Here is a 15,803-nt window from a genome sequence, read left to right as displayed (position 1 = left end):
CATATCTTTCTATCATCTATTTATCATCTATGTATCTATCTATCTATCATCTATCTATCTATCTATCATCTATCTATTTATCATCTATGTATCTATCATCTATCTATGTATGTATGTATGTATGTATGTATGTATCTATCTATCTATCTATCTATCTATCTATCTATCTATCTATCTATCATCCATCTATCATAATCTGCAAAATGTTTTGGAATGTTTTTCCAAAATGATGCAGCCATAGAAAGTGCTCAGCAAGTATAAACAGATAAACGTAAACAGGATGCTGTGGTTCTAGTTGTTTTTTGCATTTTTCCTTTATTTCAGGTAATGTCCAAGGCTCTGTCAGGTATGATCTGGCGTTAGATCCGGGACGCCTGATTCCTCGTGCCATTTTTGATGAGACTAAGAACTGTACTTTGACGAGGAGGAAGACTCTGGGGCTTGGTGATCACTGCGAAACAGTGAAGCTGCTTTTGCCAGTGAGGATTTTGGGTTTGGGGAAAGCCAGGGGTCAAGGACTGGTGGGGGAGGAACCAAGACTAGGTTGTTGGGAAGCTCCGTGGGAAGAGTGAGGATAGTGAAGCCAGAGGAAGCACAGCTGGGAAGACAGCCTGGTTCCTCAGCCTGGATGTGGTGCTGTCTGGAGGCAGAGCAGGGGGATTCCACGATGAAGGGGAAGACCGATGGTGGTTCTTCAAGTTCCTTCTTTCTCAGGACTGTGTGGAAGATGCAGTGAGCCCTATCATCCTGCGCCTCAACTTTTCCCTGGTGAGAGACTCTGCTTCACCCAGGAACCTGCGTCCTGTGCTGGCTGTGGGCTCACGAGACCACATAACTGCTTCTGTGAGTAGTTTCCAACGGAGTCCCAGGGACAGGATGGCCACATTGTATCTCTACATGCTTTAATAACCCATAATAGGTCCTCCTTGTCCACCGCTGGCAACAAATCCAAAATGGCCCCTCGGCTTCTCTGGCCCAGCTCAGCTTGTACCCTTGCACCCACCCAGCTAGTCCCATGTGTCCCGACATAAACACATTCTCCACATGCCTCTTCTCTCTCATACTTACCTCGGAGCCTTGGCCTGCTATAATTCTCCTTCTTTCCTTCTCCCTGTTAAGTGCCAACCTCAGCTCCTGGTCACACTTGGTGTCCCACTTTTTCTCCTGCCCCCGAGTCTGCTATGACGATCCCATTTCAAAGCGATGTCACTAGGGACCGACACGACGATCTGCATCTGTGTTGGTGACTGTCGTGGAGCCCCACATTTCTTGAGCATCGCAGCCATATCTAAGTCACCTGAAGTTTTCACTTCTCCAAACTTCCATCCAGTGGAAAACTCCTGTCTATCACTGTCATTTAGAAATGTCTGCTGAGTAGCCGCTGTGAGCCATATTGGACTTGATCCAACCAAACCTTGCCATGGCGACGTCAAGATCTTGTGTAGTCAATCCTTCACATTCTAGCCTTCAGCCTATGCCCACTCCTTGCTAGTGTCTGTGAGAAGCATGGGAGGAGAGACATGCTAATAGTCCGCCATGGGGTGCTCAGAGACTCATCTAGACTTAGATGAAAAAGGAGCAAACCATTTTGTTTCAGCTGCCGTTTGAGAAGAACTGTAAGCAGGAACTCCTGTGTGAGGGGGACCTGGGCGTCAGCTTTAACTTCTCAGGGTGAGTATGGTCTCCTTCCATGTGATGAAGTGCTTGTGAGCCCCGGATTCCTAAGAAAATGAATTATATTGGAATACTATCAGTGCATGGTTCAAGAGTTCCCGCCATCTTGTCTCTGCCCCGATCCAATTTCCAACTTGCCTTCAGGCTTGACCTTCTCTCCTCAGCCTGCAGGTCTTGGTGGTGGGAAGCTCCCCAGAGCTCACTGTGACAGTCACTGTGTGGAATGAGGGTGAGGACAGCTATGGAACTTTAGTCAAGTTCTACTACCCAGCAGGGCTATCTTACCGACGGGTAACAGGGACTCAGGTAAGCCGGTCCCTTGGACTCTGCTAGACGGTTAGGACCTTTTCTGTTCCTGATACCAAAATACCTTAGGCTGAATAAGTTATAAAGAATTATTTTTGAAAAGAAATATTAAAAGCTAATTATTTCGGTTTATGATTCTGCAAGGGCAAACCTGAGAGATGTATCTGGCGGTGGTCTCCAGGCAGAGTCTCAAGGCAGTTCAAGGAAGGATATGGCAAAGACGTGTGTGTTTTCTTTCCTCTTCTATCATGGGGTCCCACATTAATGATCTTGTCCAATTTTAATCACTTCCCAGTCTGGTTAAGGGGACATCTCAGCAGTCTCAGTCTGGGGCTGGTGTCCGTGGGGGAGCTGCTGGTCTCTAGGCTGTGCTGGAATCCCAAAGAAGATGGGTTTAGTACTAGGCACAGTAACAGGATAGACGAACTGCTAGCTTGTGCTGTGAGGTAATCCCACCAGAGAGCACACTGACACTCTTGATGCTGAATAGAAAGTCTGTACTGTCGACTGGTGGCTGCACCGGGAACTTCCCGAAACCATGCAGCACCGAGGGTTACTGGTTTTTGTTCTTCTGTGAACTAAACCCACATCCTGGCTAACACACTCTGTTTAGCAAGAACAGTTAGCAGAGAAGCAAACTACAGGAGACCTTTCTGGATCCTGACACTATGGACTGGGTCTTTGATGAATTAGTCCTTTGTTCTGGTTTTGGCAGGTGTTGGGGCCTATGTGCTGGGTTTTAAGGTCAGAATGTTGCCTCTAACACAATGTCAGTTGTGCTAGGGTCTCGGGGCCTTACACTGGAGTGAGGGCAAGCAAAGAACAAAGTTTCCTTCTTCAATGTCCTTTTTCTGTCAACTGCCACTAGAGGTGTGTCCCAGATTCAGGGTGAGACTTCCTACCTCAATCGTATTAAGAAAATCCCATCACAGATGTGTCCACCAATTTGGGATTTAATTGATTCCAGATGTAATCACGTTGACAACCAAGATTAGCACCCATCACAGAAGGTGAGGTCTGCTCATGGTAGGGGAGGCACAGTGGCTGCAGCATGGCCTCTGTGGTGCAAGGGAGCCAGTTATGCCTCAGCAGCAAAGACGAAGCAGAACTCAAGCAGGATGCTATATGCCTCAAGACTCCTTCAGAATAACCTGCATCATCCAGCTAGGTTGTAAGGCCCCAGCATTCCACAGTCCCCCAAACCACAGCACCATCACTGAGGACAAAGTATACACACAGATGCCATCCAAACCCTAATGCAACAGCAGAACAGTTTCATTCTACTGTTGTACGAGACCTCTGTATGGCTACGCCCACACCTCAACCCTTCTACAACTGAGAGTTGCTTTTCTGATTTGAGCCATGACTGTTCTTGAACTGGTATCCTGGTGTACGACGCATGATATTTTGGAAGGTTTCTGTCACACATGGATTCTATAGCTTCAACATTTTCAGAAGTGTTTTTTTTTTTTTTTAAACCTATTTACGCTCTGAGCAGCACATGACAGTGCCTGTGCCTGTCTGCCTATCAGACCTTTTAACCGTCGGTTTGATCTCTGTATTTCCTTGCAGCCATTGTTTGGAATATTCTAGAGAGGTTGTGCAGCTTCACATATATTTTATGGTCCTCTGGGTCTTTTCTTCGGGGCTCTATCTACCTACATATTTTTTTTCTGTTCTTTCCTGTATTTAAAAAAATCAGCCAGCCCTGTAGCATGTGCCTTTAATTCCAGTACTTATGAGGCAGAGACGGGCAGATCTCTGTGAAGTCAGTCTAATCTACAGAATGAGTTCCAGGCCAAGCAGAGCTACATAATGAGATCCTGCCTATTAAAAATGACAAATAAAACCCCACCTCTGGGTGTAGTGACAATCGCCTTGGGTGAACTCTTGGGTGGCAGAGGCAAAAGGATCCCTGTGAGTTTGAGGCTAGCCTGGTCTACATAGTGAGTTCTAGGCCATTCCAGACTACCTAGGGAGACCCAGTCTCAGACACTGATTTGCCAGGGGCCTTGACATACTGTAATGGTCCCAGTCTAGTGATGTGCTAATGACAGTGTTCCAGTCTCTGCACTGTGTCTTCGCACTATAAAGGATGCCTTAACCCAACTAGAATTGAGTTTATCAAGCTTTTCCTTCCTTCTTAGTATCTTTGTATATGAGTCTTGTTTGAGAAATATTGTCATACCCCAATGCCCCAGTGTGTGTCTTCCCACCTGCCCGTAGAACCCAGGCCTCTGCTCTTTGCCCCCTCCCCCAGTCCATCCTTTCTCCCAGACCTGTAAACCAAGGGTCACTGCCTCCCCTCCTACAGCCACACTGCCTCCTTGTTCCTGCCAACTCCAGCAAGATCTGACCCGGATCAGGGACTCAGTGACAACAAGGTGTCACGGTCTCAGGCTGACCTTGAACTTCTGAAGTTGAGGGTTGCAGGCATGTGCTATCATGCCCATTTATGAGGTTCTAGAAATCAACGATGAAACAACGATATAGCATCCCCAGCCCAGAAACAGTGGTTAAGGGCCCTTGACACCAAAATTGATGCCCTGAGCTCAATCCATAAGACTTCTGAATCACACACACACACACACACACACACACACACACACACATGGGGGATATACGTGTAAAAAAAGATTATTTAAATTTAGAACAAATGTTTCCTAGGGAAGGGACGTAGTTTCGTGGTAGGGAATGCCCCTAATATGTACGAGTGAGGTTATAATAAACTATATTCCCTTTAAAAATCTTTAGAATTTTACTTTTGTACAGATAAATCTTTTAAAGTCCTAGAGTTTATTTTAATGAATAAAATAAGGTAGGGATCCAATTTCACTTTTCTTTCTGTACTTTTACTTTTCAATATGGAATGGTTTTTCTTGGTATCATTTATTGAGAGATCTGTCACCCCTCCCCCCCCAACTGCTCTGCAGTGCCACTGCTGTCATATGCCAGTCCTATACATACATATATGGTAACCATGCTGGTTTGAATGAACAATCCCCGGCCCCCCATAGTCTTAGAGTTTTAATACTTGGTCCTCAGATGGTGGGACTGCGTGGGAGCTTAGGGGCGCCAGCTTTGCTGGATGCCGTGCACCACTGCTGGGTCGGGGTCAAGAGCAAAAGCTTTCGGCTGCTTGAAGCTGTGGTTGCAGCTTTACGCTGTGGTTTAGGGTGTGAGCCCTCGCTGTGTGCTCTGGCTGCCGTGCCTGCTGTTTTCTGTCGCACCTCCCCGCCATGGTGGACTTGTTTCTCTCTGGAACTGTAAACCCAAGTAAAGCCTTCTATATTTAAGTTGCCCTGGCCATAGTTTCTCTTTTAGCATAGCAACAGGAGAGCAACTAACGCAGTAACTCGAATCCATCTCCTCTCCTATAAGCAACCTCATCAGTACCCACTACGCTTGGCCTGTGAGGCTGAGCCCCTCGCCCAGGAGGACCTGCGGAGCAGCAGTTGTAGCATCAATCACCCCATCTTCCGAGAAGGTGCAAAGGTCAGTGCTATCTGTCCCGCCCCCACCCCATCCTCAGCACTGGCCTCCCTTGCTTCCCCATGAGCCTCTCCATTCCCACATTTTCTTTTCTTTTCCCTCAGACCACCTTCATGATCACATTCGATGTCTCCTACAAGGCCTTCCTAGGAGACAGGTTGCTTCTGAGGGCCAATGCCAGCAGGTGAGCCCAGGAGAGCTATGGTATGCCCTTCCTACCCCAGTTTTATGTCCCAGCTGGGTATCCGTTTCCTGATCCCTTCACAGTTGTCTCCCACTCTTTCTCTCCAGTGAGAATAATAAGCCTGAAACCAACAAGACTGCCTTCCAGCTGGAGCTCCCGGTGAAGTACACCGTCTATACCCTGATCAGTAGGTAGGAATCCTTAGCTCTTGCCTTGCTCCTTCGACCTTCCTCCAAGCCTCTTTGTGAAGTAGGCTTCTGAATCAGCCTGCTTCATGATGGTGACTGGGGCAGGATCCTTGTAAAGAAGAGGTTTCTTTATCTCACAGTCTGGAGGGTGACAGTCTAAGCAGCACAGTGCCAGATTTGACCAGAGTCCCCTGGGCCACAGAAGGCAGAAGGCGAGCCAATGACAGAACAGTGAGCTAGAAGACGATCACACAGCTAAGATAGGGAGGCAAAGCAAAGGAGGAGGTGCCAGTTGGGCAACTTGTCCCTAGGTTTTCCCCTCATGAAGGTCTCACCCCTTCCCAACATTGTACCGAGGGCCAAGCTCCCAGCACACGAACCCTCAGAGAACACACTCAAACTGTCCAGCCTGGAGCAGCCTCTAAGCTCCCTCCTGCAGAAATTCTTGAGTGGGTTTCCAGCCATATCTCTCTCTCTCTCTCTCTCTCTCTAATATATATATATATCCATTGTTTAATTCCTCTTCTCCCTCCAGTACTTACTCCTCCCTTCTCACGAAGCTTTCCTCGGTGCTAGACGCTGAGTGAAGCTATGAGATTGAGGGCGACTTTTCTGGGCATTGCATTCTGGGAGCTTGACCTAACAGGATAGGTCTGTCACCACACAGAAGCCAGGCAAGGTCAGAGGAGGGTAGAGCTGGTAGGAGAGTCACGTGCAAAGCTGCTGCTATGGGATTTGAAGGTGAACACAGGGGCAGGGTAAACTAGAAGCACGCAAGCGACTTTCCAGAGTGGACTGTTACTCCATGGCGTGAGAACTGTTGGGAAGGCTGAGAGAGTCAGTCCCATGAGTGGGGTTCGCTCAGTGGCTGCTGAGTGCACAGGAGAACTGGAGGGGTCAGGACCAAATGTGTCATTTTCAGTGACATGACCCATGGATGACATGTATGAATTTTCTCTTTTCTCCCTAGGAAAGCACAGCTTACAGTTAAATATACTAGGGATATTTCAAGCATTTTTTGTTATAGTGGCAGTTTGGAAGAGTTGTATTATTATTATTATTATTATTATTATTATTACTAATTTCACTTAATACTCTGGATAGCCATATTGTTATCTCTATTTTTACCAATAAAAATTAAGAGGATTAATAACCTGCACCTGCATTCACCAGATTAGCTGCATTGAATGTCTCCTACAAGGCCACCCTGGGTAACAGGGTTGCTTATGTGGGCCAAAGCAAGCAGGCAAGCCCAGGCCCAGAGAGCCTTCCTCCAGAGAGGGTTTGTGCCCGTGCGTATGTGTCACATACCTTGCAAGACTGAGGAAGGCGGAGGGCTCTACTCAGCTTCAAAAAGAAGTTTAAGGCTGGGAAAACGGCTCAGAGGGTGAAGACACTGCCAAGTTCGATGCCTGGGCTCTCATGGTAGAGGCAGAGAACATTAAATGTGCACGGTGGCACACGCCCTCCTCCAGATAAACAAATAGATGTAAAGCAACTGTCTCTAGAAGGTTTAGAGCTGGAGTTAATTTTAAGGTAAGAAAGGGGAAGCAGAGACAGATGACGTTTGGGAGACACAGAAGAATCCAGGCTGAGAGAAAACTCCCAGAGGTTACAGAGAGCTCGGGGGTGCTGGATGCTGCTACAGCCGCCCTGCAGGACTCTAAGGAGGCTAAACGATGTATGTTTCAGGCTAATTTGTTGAGTAGGAAGTGGAGGGTGTGAGGTGTGAACTTGGGCAACTCTTCAGCAGTGCCTTGGCTCTGAGGACTGAACATCCTTGGCTTCTGAGGATGCTAAGCAAGCCAGACAGCCGCATCCTCAGGAGTGTTCTAAAATGTCCAGTTGATAGCGTGAAACTGTTGGGCTCTGCAGAGGTTCTGGGTAGAGGCTCTGGCTTCTGGGTGCTGATGAAGTATGCCGGCCCTTCTTATAGCTCTGTGGCCCTGGCTCATCCTGGAACTCACTAAGTGGCCCTGGGTATCCTGGAACTCACTAAGTGGCCCTGGGTATCCTGGAACTCGCTATGTAGACCAGCTGGCCTCAAACAGAGAAGGGCCCGCCCGCCTGCCTCAGCCTCCCAAGGGCTGGGATTATAGACGGCCACCACCATGTCCTTCCTGCTTAATTCTATTGAGATCTGAGACATCAAGCATGGAGACCTAACTGTTGAAATCCTCAGAACTATCCAAACACCCCTCGAAAAGACTTTTGAGTGTGAAACTTTTTATTCATACAGGCAGTGGTATTCGATAATACATTTTCAAAAGTAAATATGTTCTTTGTTATTTAATTCAAATTTTTGATAATTTCATACACGAGTAATGTATTTACACAACCCACTCCCTCTACCTCTCCCCTCCTACTCCTCCTGTGGCCCTCCCTACCCTCTTTTGTAACATAGTAAATGTCTACTGAGAGCCATTGTTATAATTCTAGCATTTGGAAGGCAGGGGTAGGGAGATCGCTGTGGATTTAAGGCTGGTCTGGGCTATGCTTTGAGCCTATCTCACAATTATAAAAAGAAAAAATGAGGGGTTGGGGATTTAGCTCAGTGGTAGAGCGCTAAAAAGGCCCTGGGTTCGGGTCCCAGCCCAAAAAAAAGAAAAAAAAAAAAAAAAAAAAAAAAAAAAAAGAAAGAAAAATGAGGAACCGGTAGATAGAAACCTGTCAGCATTTAGGGTGCCCCTTGGCTTGAGATCCCGGGCCGTCTCCTTTCGCATGTGCTCACCTGCCCTGACACGACTATATCTGCTTCCGTGCCTGCCACCAGACAGAGGCCCCACTCCACTTGTCCCAAGTAACCTAGCCTTCACTTCGGAGGGCCCCCCTGGGCTGATTTATTCTGGCAGAAGACTTTGTAGGAGTTCCTGAGACCACTTCCTATCTGCTAGAGGAGGCGTATAAATGCTTTCTCGACACTGGGAAATGTTGATCAGTACAAGAAACATGCAGACGTTGGGTCCCTAAGTGAAAATCGCTAGAACTTGATTGACAACATTTTCCTGCCAAAGAAAGAGCCAGGACAGAGCTTCAGGGATATAAAGAAGTCGGTGCACCAAGGGGAGAGCTGGTAACCCCCGTGCCTGGCAAAGGCACTGTGGGGAGAGGAGCGGAAGCTGGCACCGAGGCTGCAGATACATTTGGAGACCATGGTTGTCTTCCTGAGTATCTGCTGGCCTAGTGCTCATCAACAAGTGATGGTTCAAACGGAGATGGCATCAGAGCTGTTTCTCACTCACATGCCGTTTTCTCCAGGCAAGAAGATTCCACCAAGCATGTCAACTTTTCATCTTCCCACGCGGGGAGAAGGCAAGAAGCCGCACATCACTATCGTGTGAGAGGCTAGGGAGTACGCGTGTCGGTCTCGGCTCAGGATGGGGAAGACTGGAGAACCGGGTTAGGGAATAAGGAGGGGTGCTCTGGGGACCATGCCACTATCTGGTCTCCGTTCCTGCAGGTGAATAACCTGAGTCCGCTGAAGCTGGCCGTCAGCGTTAACTTCTGGGTCCCCGTCCTTCTGAACGCTGTGGCTGTGTGGGACGTGACTCTGAGGAGCGCAGCACAGGTACCAGCCTGTAGCATTTCTCTCTCCACAGTCCCTCTCTCTAATAATGCCATGCTCTTACCAGGAGGATTGCCTCTGCTCCTAGGGTGTCTCCTGCGTGTCCCAGATGGAACCTCCTCAGAATCCTGACTTTCTGACCCAGATTCAGAGACGTTCTGTGCTGGTGAGCAAAGCCCACGGACTGGGGGACACAGGAATGTACTGGTGAATTGGAGTGGTGTCGTCAGCCTGAGATGTCACACTCTCTACTCATTGTTAGCCTTTATTTTATCTTTTTGTCTCTCTCTAAGGAAAGGCCCCCTCTCCTCAGCTCTGTTCCCTTCCTGTCCCCAGGACTGCTCCATTGCTGACTGCCTGCACTTCCGCTGTGACATCCCCTCCTTGGGCATCCAGGACGAACTTGACTTCATTCTGAAGGGCAACCTCAGCTTCGGCTGGATCAGTCAGGTGTGTAGCCAATGGCAGAGCTGCTCCCCTGGCCCGTGTGTGCCTGATGGGTCTGGGGCATCCTTGGGTCAGGGTGGTTCTTGAACCCTGAGCCGCCTGCCCCAGATCTAATTCCCAGCTCTGCCCCACCCTCTCTTTGGCAGACATTGCAGAAAAAGGTGCTGCTCGTGAGTGAGGCTGAAATCTCTTTCGACACATCTGTGTACTCCCAGCTGCCAGGACAGGAGGCATTTCTGAGAGCCCAGGTAGTGACTGTGGCAGGCGGGAGCCAGGCTGGTGAGAGGGTCTGATGTTCAGTCTGTAGTGTTAGCTGTGGGCTTTGCCAGTTTGGACAGAAGATGAAGGTTCCTAGATGCACAGAATCCATGAGGTTTCTGTAGCTCAGTGATTGGAAGCATTCATGGGCCTTGGCCAGTGAGTGGGGGTAAGTGTGTGTTTGTGCGTGTGTGTGTGTGTGTGCATGTGTGAATGAGTGTGTATATGAGTGTGTGTGTATGAGTGTGTGTATGAGTGTGTGTGTGTATGAATGTGTGTGTATGTGTGTGTGAGTGTGTGCGTGTATATGAGTGTTTGTGTGTGTGTCTCTGTGTGTGTGTGTGTATGTAAGAATAAGCACTCACTGATTTTCAAATCAGGTGGAGACGACATTAGAAGAATACGTGGTCTATGAGCCCATCTTCCTCGTGGCGGGCAGCTCGGTGGGAGGTCTGCTGTTACTGGCTCTCATCACAGTGGCACTGTACAAGGTGAACTGTTGTTTTCAAGTCATTTTCCTAACACAACTAGTGTCTGCCAGCAGCTCTGCCATGTACAAGATAGGACAGCGAGAACTCAGATCATGGTCATGGGGCAGCTTGGCCATGTGTTCTGTCCCCATCACTTAGATTTGCTTGGTCTTTTTCCAGTTCTCCTTTCTGAAATAACAATGAGACTCAGGTCACAGAACGGCTGAAGTGAAATAGACACTGCGCATGTGTAAATATGTCTGACCATGAGCCTATGCCTTTCTCGCCCAGCTAAGGGTGTAACGACTGCTTGGCACACGGTTGTCTCCATATGTGACGCTGTGCACACGACTGCTCTGGCACACCGCTGGAAGTTATTTTAGTTTTCTTATCTTCAACTCCTCTACTTTCTTCCTTTCCTTCTTACCCAGTTTTTCTGACTTCATTATTTTATAGCTTGGCTTCTTCAAACGTCAGTACAAAGAAATGCTGGACGGCAACCCTGCAGATCCTGTCACAGCCGGCCAGGCAGATTTAGGCTATGAGACTCCTCCATATCTCGTGAGCTAGGAATCCACTCTCCTGCCTATCTCTGCAATGAAGATTGGTCCTACTTTTGCCTATGAGTCTACTGGCATGGGAACGAGTTCCCTACAGCTCTGGACTAGCCTGGGGAACGTCCCAGACGTGATGTCATACCTCCTGAGATGGGAGATTTTTATGCTTTTGCTGAAGTGTCAGACTTCAGTGCTGATCCACTTTTTTTTTGCAAGAGCAGGGATGGGGTCAGCATAAATTTACATATGGAGAAGATTTAGCACCCAATATAGACTGACAGGAGTATGCTCAGTATCCAATGTGTTGCTTGTATGTATTTTTTTAAAAATAAATATAAAAATGCAGGGGAAACATCACATTTTCCTTATATTAAAAATAACTTGAACGGAGATCCGACCTACCCTATGGCCTACCCAGTCTCTCTGTCATGCTGTTCCCAAAGAGTCAGAGGACACCAAAGTTTCACACCTTTATTGCACTTGGAACTGTCCACTGGAACCTCAGGGGCTCTCAGAGCCGGTATGGAGGTCAGTTTGGAGACTGTGGCAGAGTACGTCTGCCGAGTCTTCAAGGCTTCTCGTAGCCGGTGGGCAAAGGATTGACGTGGGGATTGTGGAAAAGCGTGTGGTTCCCATCCCCCCAGGAGAAGGGCTGTGGAGAGAAGGCAGACAGGTCACCGCGGTCCCTCCCCTGGAATTCCCCTGCATGCTCTCACTCATTCACCCTCTGGCATACCTTGGTTCGGATGCGGAGGTGGTGATAGGGGATGAACTCTGGGCGCTCACGGTGGCCAGCGTGCATCCAGCAGTTAAGCGAGCAGAGAGCTACGCTGGGGAGAGCCAGCACAAAGGTCAGGAGGCGCCAAGTGCTGGCTGGGAGAGCAAAGGTGGGAGTGAGAGCAGATTCACAGGTAAAAGTTATCATTGGGCCTAGAGGTCTGAAAGGTCGGTGCCTGGTAGATCAGGAGAGGGGAGGAGGGGAAGGCAGGGGACAAGAGAACAAATGGGCTAGGCTACTAAATCTCCCTCAGGCCCCACTTACCTCCTGCGCCTCCATGGTCCCCTTTGGCTGCGCTGGCCATGCTCCGACTGAGGACCTTAAGAGGCAGAGCCATTGTCGAAGGGAGGCTAGGAATGGCACTGTCCTTCTCTGTCTCCTTCACTCAGCCTAGGGGATCTCCTCCCTACTCGCAGCCAATCACCTGTTGAGCCGGCACATGGACGGCTATTTTTAGGGGCTTTCTCTGTCTAAAGTGGGTCTTGACTGGAAGGAGATCCTCTTCCGGCAGCTGATGCAATGTGCCTTTTATTCTGGCAAGAGAACGTTTAAAGTGAAATACGCCCCTGGCTTGGCGATACAAGCCTGTCGCCCGGCACTTGAAACGGGTAGACAGGAGGACCAGAGTTCAAGTCCACTGTGGTCAAGTTAGTGAAGTTGAGCACAGCTTGAACAACCTAAGATCCCATCTTTAAAACAAAATTTTAAAATGGGGTGGGGGTCGGGGTGGGAGTGTAGTTTGGTTGGTAAAATGCCTGGAGTGTCTGCCTACTTAGTACCCACAATGCCGAGTTCTTTTCCTACTGATACACAAGCCCAGTGTGGTGGCACTTATCTTTAATGACTTCATTTAATATTCTGTTCTCAATGGCTAGCACAGGGTAGACATGTAATATACCTAAAATTCATTAAGTGCCCATTTTAAAAATTTTTTATCAGTGCTGGGAATTGAATCCCCGGGCTGCGTGCACGCTAATTAAATGTTCCTCCACTGAGCTTAGTCTTGGTAATTGCTGTATTTTACTTAGTATTGGTGTGTGTGCTCAGACATGTGAGCTCAGAGAACAACTTTATGGTTTGTTCTCTCCTTCTGGGAGCCAAGAGCAGGTCACCATGCTTGTATAGTGAGCACCTTTGCCCACTGATTCATCTAGCCAGCCCAAGAAGCTTGAAGGCAGAGCGGGGAAAGACGGTAAGAGCTGGAGCTCTGTAGCCCGAGCTATATTCTCAGCCATCGGGCTTTCTGTTCTTCCTCTCTATGATTGGAGTTCACTATGCAGTCTAGGCTGGAATCGAACTCATGACTCTCCTGCTTTAGTTTCATCAGTGCTGCCATTTCAGGTGTGGACTGTACCGTGCTCAGATTTATAGTCTAACAGGATGCCTCCAGCTCTGAGCAAAGTTTGATGTTTCTAATTGGTACATTTTCAAGAAAGGACTCTTCTACACCTATAGTCCTTATTTACTTTAAACTCGGGCTAGTGAGATGGCTCAGCGGTAAGGGTGCTTGCTGGTAAGCCTGGCATTCTGTGTTTGATCCCTAAGACCCAGAAGGTAAGAAGAGATCGTCATGCTCCCAGCGCCCCCTCCCATAAACAAATAATTATATGTAATAGAAACAGAATAGTTTCACCTACCCAGGCTCCTCTTTCCGTAATGAATTCTTCCCATGGTCACTTTTGCCCCATTGGGTTTTTAGGACTGCTATGGAAATGGGACTTTAAATTTTCCTGTCATTCAACCTCCCCAGCCCCCATACACAATTCCCTCTAATCTCCTCCTATTTAGTTCCATTGTGGCTATTGAAGAAAACGGAAAGAGGGAGATTTTTACTTACAGAGAGTTTAGGTCCCCCTTTCCTCCAAAGTAGCCTCTCAGAGGCTTGCTGAGAATTCCCTCCCTGCCTTCTCTGCTCCGTGCAACCACTTAGTGAGTGCTACAAAGGTCACTCCTGTCCTCTACCGCCATCGTGTGGTGCTCTTGCAAACATACCTGGAGATCTTTCCTTAAGATTTTCTCCAGATGGTAGTTCTTGTGTTATGTTTTTGATTCATGTGCCGCTGGGGGCTGAACCTAGAGGCGAGGTACACCAGGTAAATTCACACTCCTGGCCGTTGTTTTCTTTCTTTTTTCTTTTGTTTGGTTTTTACTGAGTACCCCTGCCTGGCTTGGATCCTAAGTCCTCCTTGGTGCTGTTTTTCCAGGTGCATGCCACCACATCCAACTGGGTTTTGCCTTAACTGTTTCTGTGTGAGAACCCTAGCATCTGCACCTGTAACATCTGTAGCAACTGCAGCTCCCTTGCACCATGCACGAGTTACATTCCCAGGCCTGGAAGTTTGTTCTTTGCTTCAGACAGAGAAAAAAACAAACTCACCTGTAGCTGGTCTTTGCTACTTTGTGGATTCTTCTTTTCCCCACCCTTTAATCCCCTGGTTTTATCCCCTAACCCTAGATACGAGAGAAACAAGGATAGAGGAGAGAGAGGACTTGGGGGAAAATCTCTGAATTTCTTTCCTTTTGTTTCTTCTTTGACCATGGCTACTAATAAACCACAACCAATCCCCTTAAATGACCTTTACATTTATGTATCCTCTGGAAAGTTCCCAGGATTCCGAAAGGTTATGCAACAGCAGAAACTATCTGCAGCTGGCAAAACCAGGCCTTTGCTAGAGCACGAGGCAAATCATAGTCAGCCGGTGTGGACTTTTGGAAGAACATTCATATAATATTTCTGTGTTGTCAAAAAGAATCCAAAATTTCAGAATTCTTAAAAATGTCACCACATTCACCAACTGCTAAACCCTGCTGTGCAACACCCAAGCCTTTTATTAGTCATTTACCAAGTGGTGGTGACACAGGGCATGGAGGGATGGCCTGTGCCAATCTTTCTAATGCACTACATAGTATTGTTAGCAGAAAATTTGTGGGTTCCTGCCAAAGTCACCACATGCTAAAGGGGAAATCAGACTCAGAACAAAAGGTGACACAGAAATAACCTGTCCCATATCATTTTTAGAGAACATTCATCTTCAGTGACAGGCTGTTATTTGAATATATAGCCAGGCATAAATCATTAATGAAAGAAAATAATTTTCCCAGAGTGTCTGTCATTCACAGATACAGCAAAGCTAATATAATTCTTTTAGCCAGGCTTCACACCCTGGAGCTATGGTAACTAGGCCTATAGATAACATTAAAGTCAACAATGCTGTGAGTCCAAAGGGAAGAAGAAGGCACAGTGATTACCATCTCCAACTGTCCCCTGCTGAATTCCTCACGATCCTTCTGTGCAGAGACCCATCTGCTCGCTGGTTTGCAACAGGAGCAGGGCTGTACAGTTCTTCAAACTTCTGCCGTGTGGTGAGCACCGGCTTCTGGGTGAAGTGGGAGCAGGGTTGATGAGTCTGCCTTCATCCCTGGATGGTGACCTGGAGAGGCTGGTCTGGGTGGGCTTTTGCAGTCCAGGTCTCTCCTTCCTCAGTTGGGGTTGCTGTCTTTACCCAGGCATGGTGGGTCCACATGACGACCCTGTAACTTAGTGCTTAAATGAGTGTCCAGAGTTCAACCTGTTGTGCTGTGGTCCTGTGCAGAGCATCTATGCTATACTTATCTGGAACTGCCCTGGGACTCCTTATAAAATCAGGCACTGGGCTCTCAGCCCTGGGATAACCTTTGCTAAGAAGGAGGGGAATTGGATGCATACTGGAGGACATAGCGATTGAACTACACACAGGTCCCATTAGGTACCACAATCCTCTGTTTACAGCGTCATCGTGTGACAGTTCAAAAACCAAACTGCTATTTGAGCCTTCCTTGCTTGAGATCTTTAGGATGCGGGTTGAGACCCCAAGATCCTCTACTGTGCAAGAGAATCCACCACC

The 15,803-nt window shown here is 47.9% G+C and overlaps 2 protein-coding genes across 2 annotated transcripts in view; one reads left to right on the top strand and one right to left on the bottom strand.

The window, feature by feature from the left end:
- The window catches only part of LOC116893888 (integrin alpha-D), a 28,198-nt gene extending 16,705 nt beyond the window's left edge, over positions 1-11,493 (top strand). The window contains exons 17-30 of the mRNA XM_032895607.1: positions 325-479; positions 715-843; positions 1,598-1,671; positions 1,839-1,980; positions 5,362-5,475; positions 5,577-5,656; positions 5,764-5,847; positions 9,103-9,181; positions 9,305-9,412; positions 9,498-9,575; positions 9,746-9,859; positions 10,003-10,104; positions 10,495-10,605; positions 11,041-11,493. Coding sequence (XP_032751498.1) covers positions 325-479; positions 715-843; positions 1,598-1,671; positions 1,839-1,980; positions 5,362-5,475; positions 5,577-5,656; positions 5,764-5,847; positions 9,103-9,181; positions 9,305-9,412; positions 9,498-9,575; positions 9,746-9,859; positions 10,003-10,104; positions 10,495-10,605; positions 11,041-11,154 — 1,484 coding nt within the window. The 3' untranslated portion in view covers positions 11,155-11,493. The remainder of the gene's footprint in view (positions 1-324; positions 480-714; positions 844-1,597; positions 1,672-1,838; positions 1,981-5,361; positions 5,476-5,576; positions 5,657-5,763; positions 5,848-9,102; positions 9,182-9,304; positions 9,413-9,497; positions 9,576-9,745; positions 9,860-10,002; positions 10,105-10,494; positions 10,606-11,040) is intronic.
- A 105-nt stretch (positions 11,494-11,598) lies between these two features.
- LOC116893886 (cytochrome c oxidase subunit 6A2, mitochondrial) lies at positions 11,599-12,343 on the bottom strand. Its single transcript, XM_032895605.1, has 3 exons — positions 12,184-12,343; positions 11,878-12,014; positions 11,599-11,793 (listed from the first exon to the last, which is right to left on the bottom strand). The coding sequence occupies exons 1-3, from the start codon at positions 12,254-12,256 to the stop codon at positions 11,710-11,712; spliced, it is 294 nt and encodes a 97-aa protein (XP_032751496.1). The 5' UTR covers positions 12,257-12,343; the 3' UTR covers positions 11,599-11,709.
- Positions 12,344-15,803: the final 3,460 nt, after the last annotated feature.

The sequence above is a fragment of the Rattus rattus genome, chromosome 2, assembly GCF_011064425.1.
Source record: "Rattus rattus isolate New Zealand chromosome 2, Rrattus_CSIRO_v1, whole genome shotgun sequence".
NCBI lineage: Eukaryota > Metazoa > Chordata > Mammalia > Rodentia > Muridae > Rattus > Rattus rattus.
The sequence above is the reverse complement of the archived record's forward strand: the minus strand, read 5'-3'. Positions and strand labels throughout refer to the sequence as shown.

What these genes read in the sequence shown, in the direction of transcription:
- LOC116893886 (XM_032895605.1), bottom strand. Translation starts at nt 12,256, where the DNA reads ATGGCTCTGCCTCTTAAGGTCCTCAGTCGGAGCATGGCCAGCGCAGCC. An exon ending in GGACCATGGAGGCGCAGGAG is followed by an intron (nt 12,015 to 12,183) that starts GTAAGTGGGGCC and finishes TTGCTCTCCCAG; the next exon opens with CCAGCACTTGGCGCCTCCTG. An exon ending in ACCTCCGCATCCGAACCAAG is followed by an intron (nt 11,794 to 11,877) that starts GTATGCCAGAGG and finishes TTCTCTCCACAG; the next exon opens with CCCTTCTCCTGGGGGGATGG.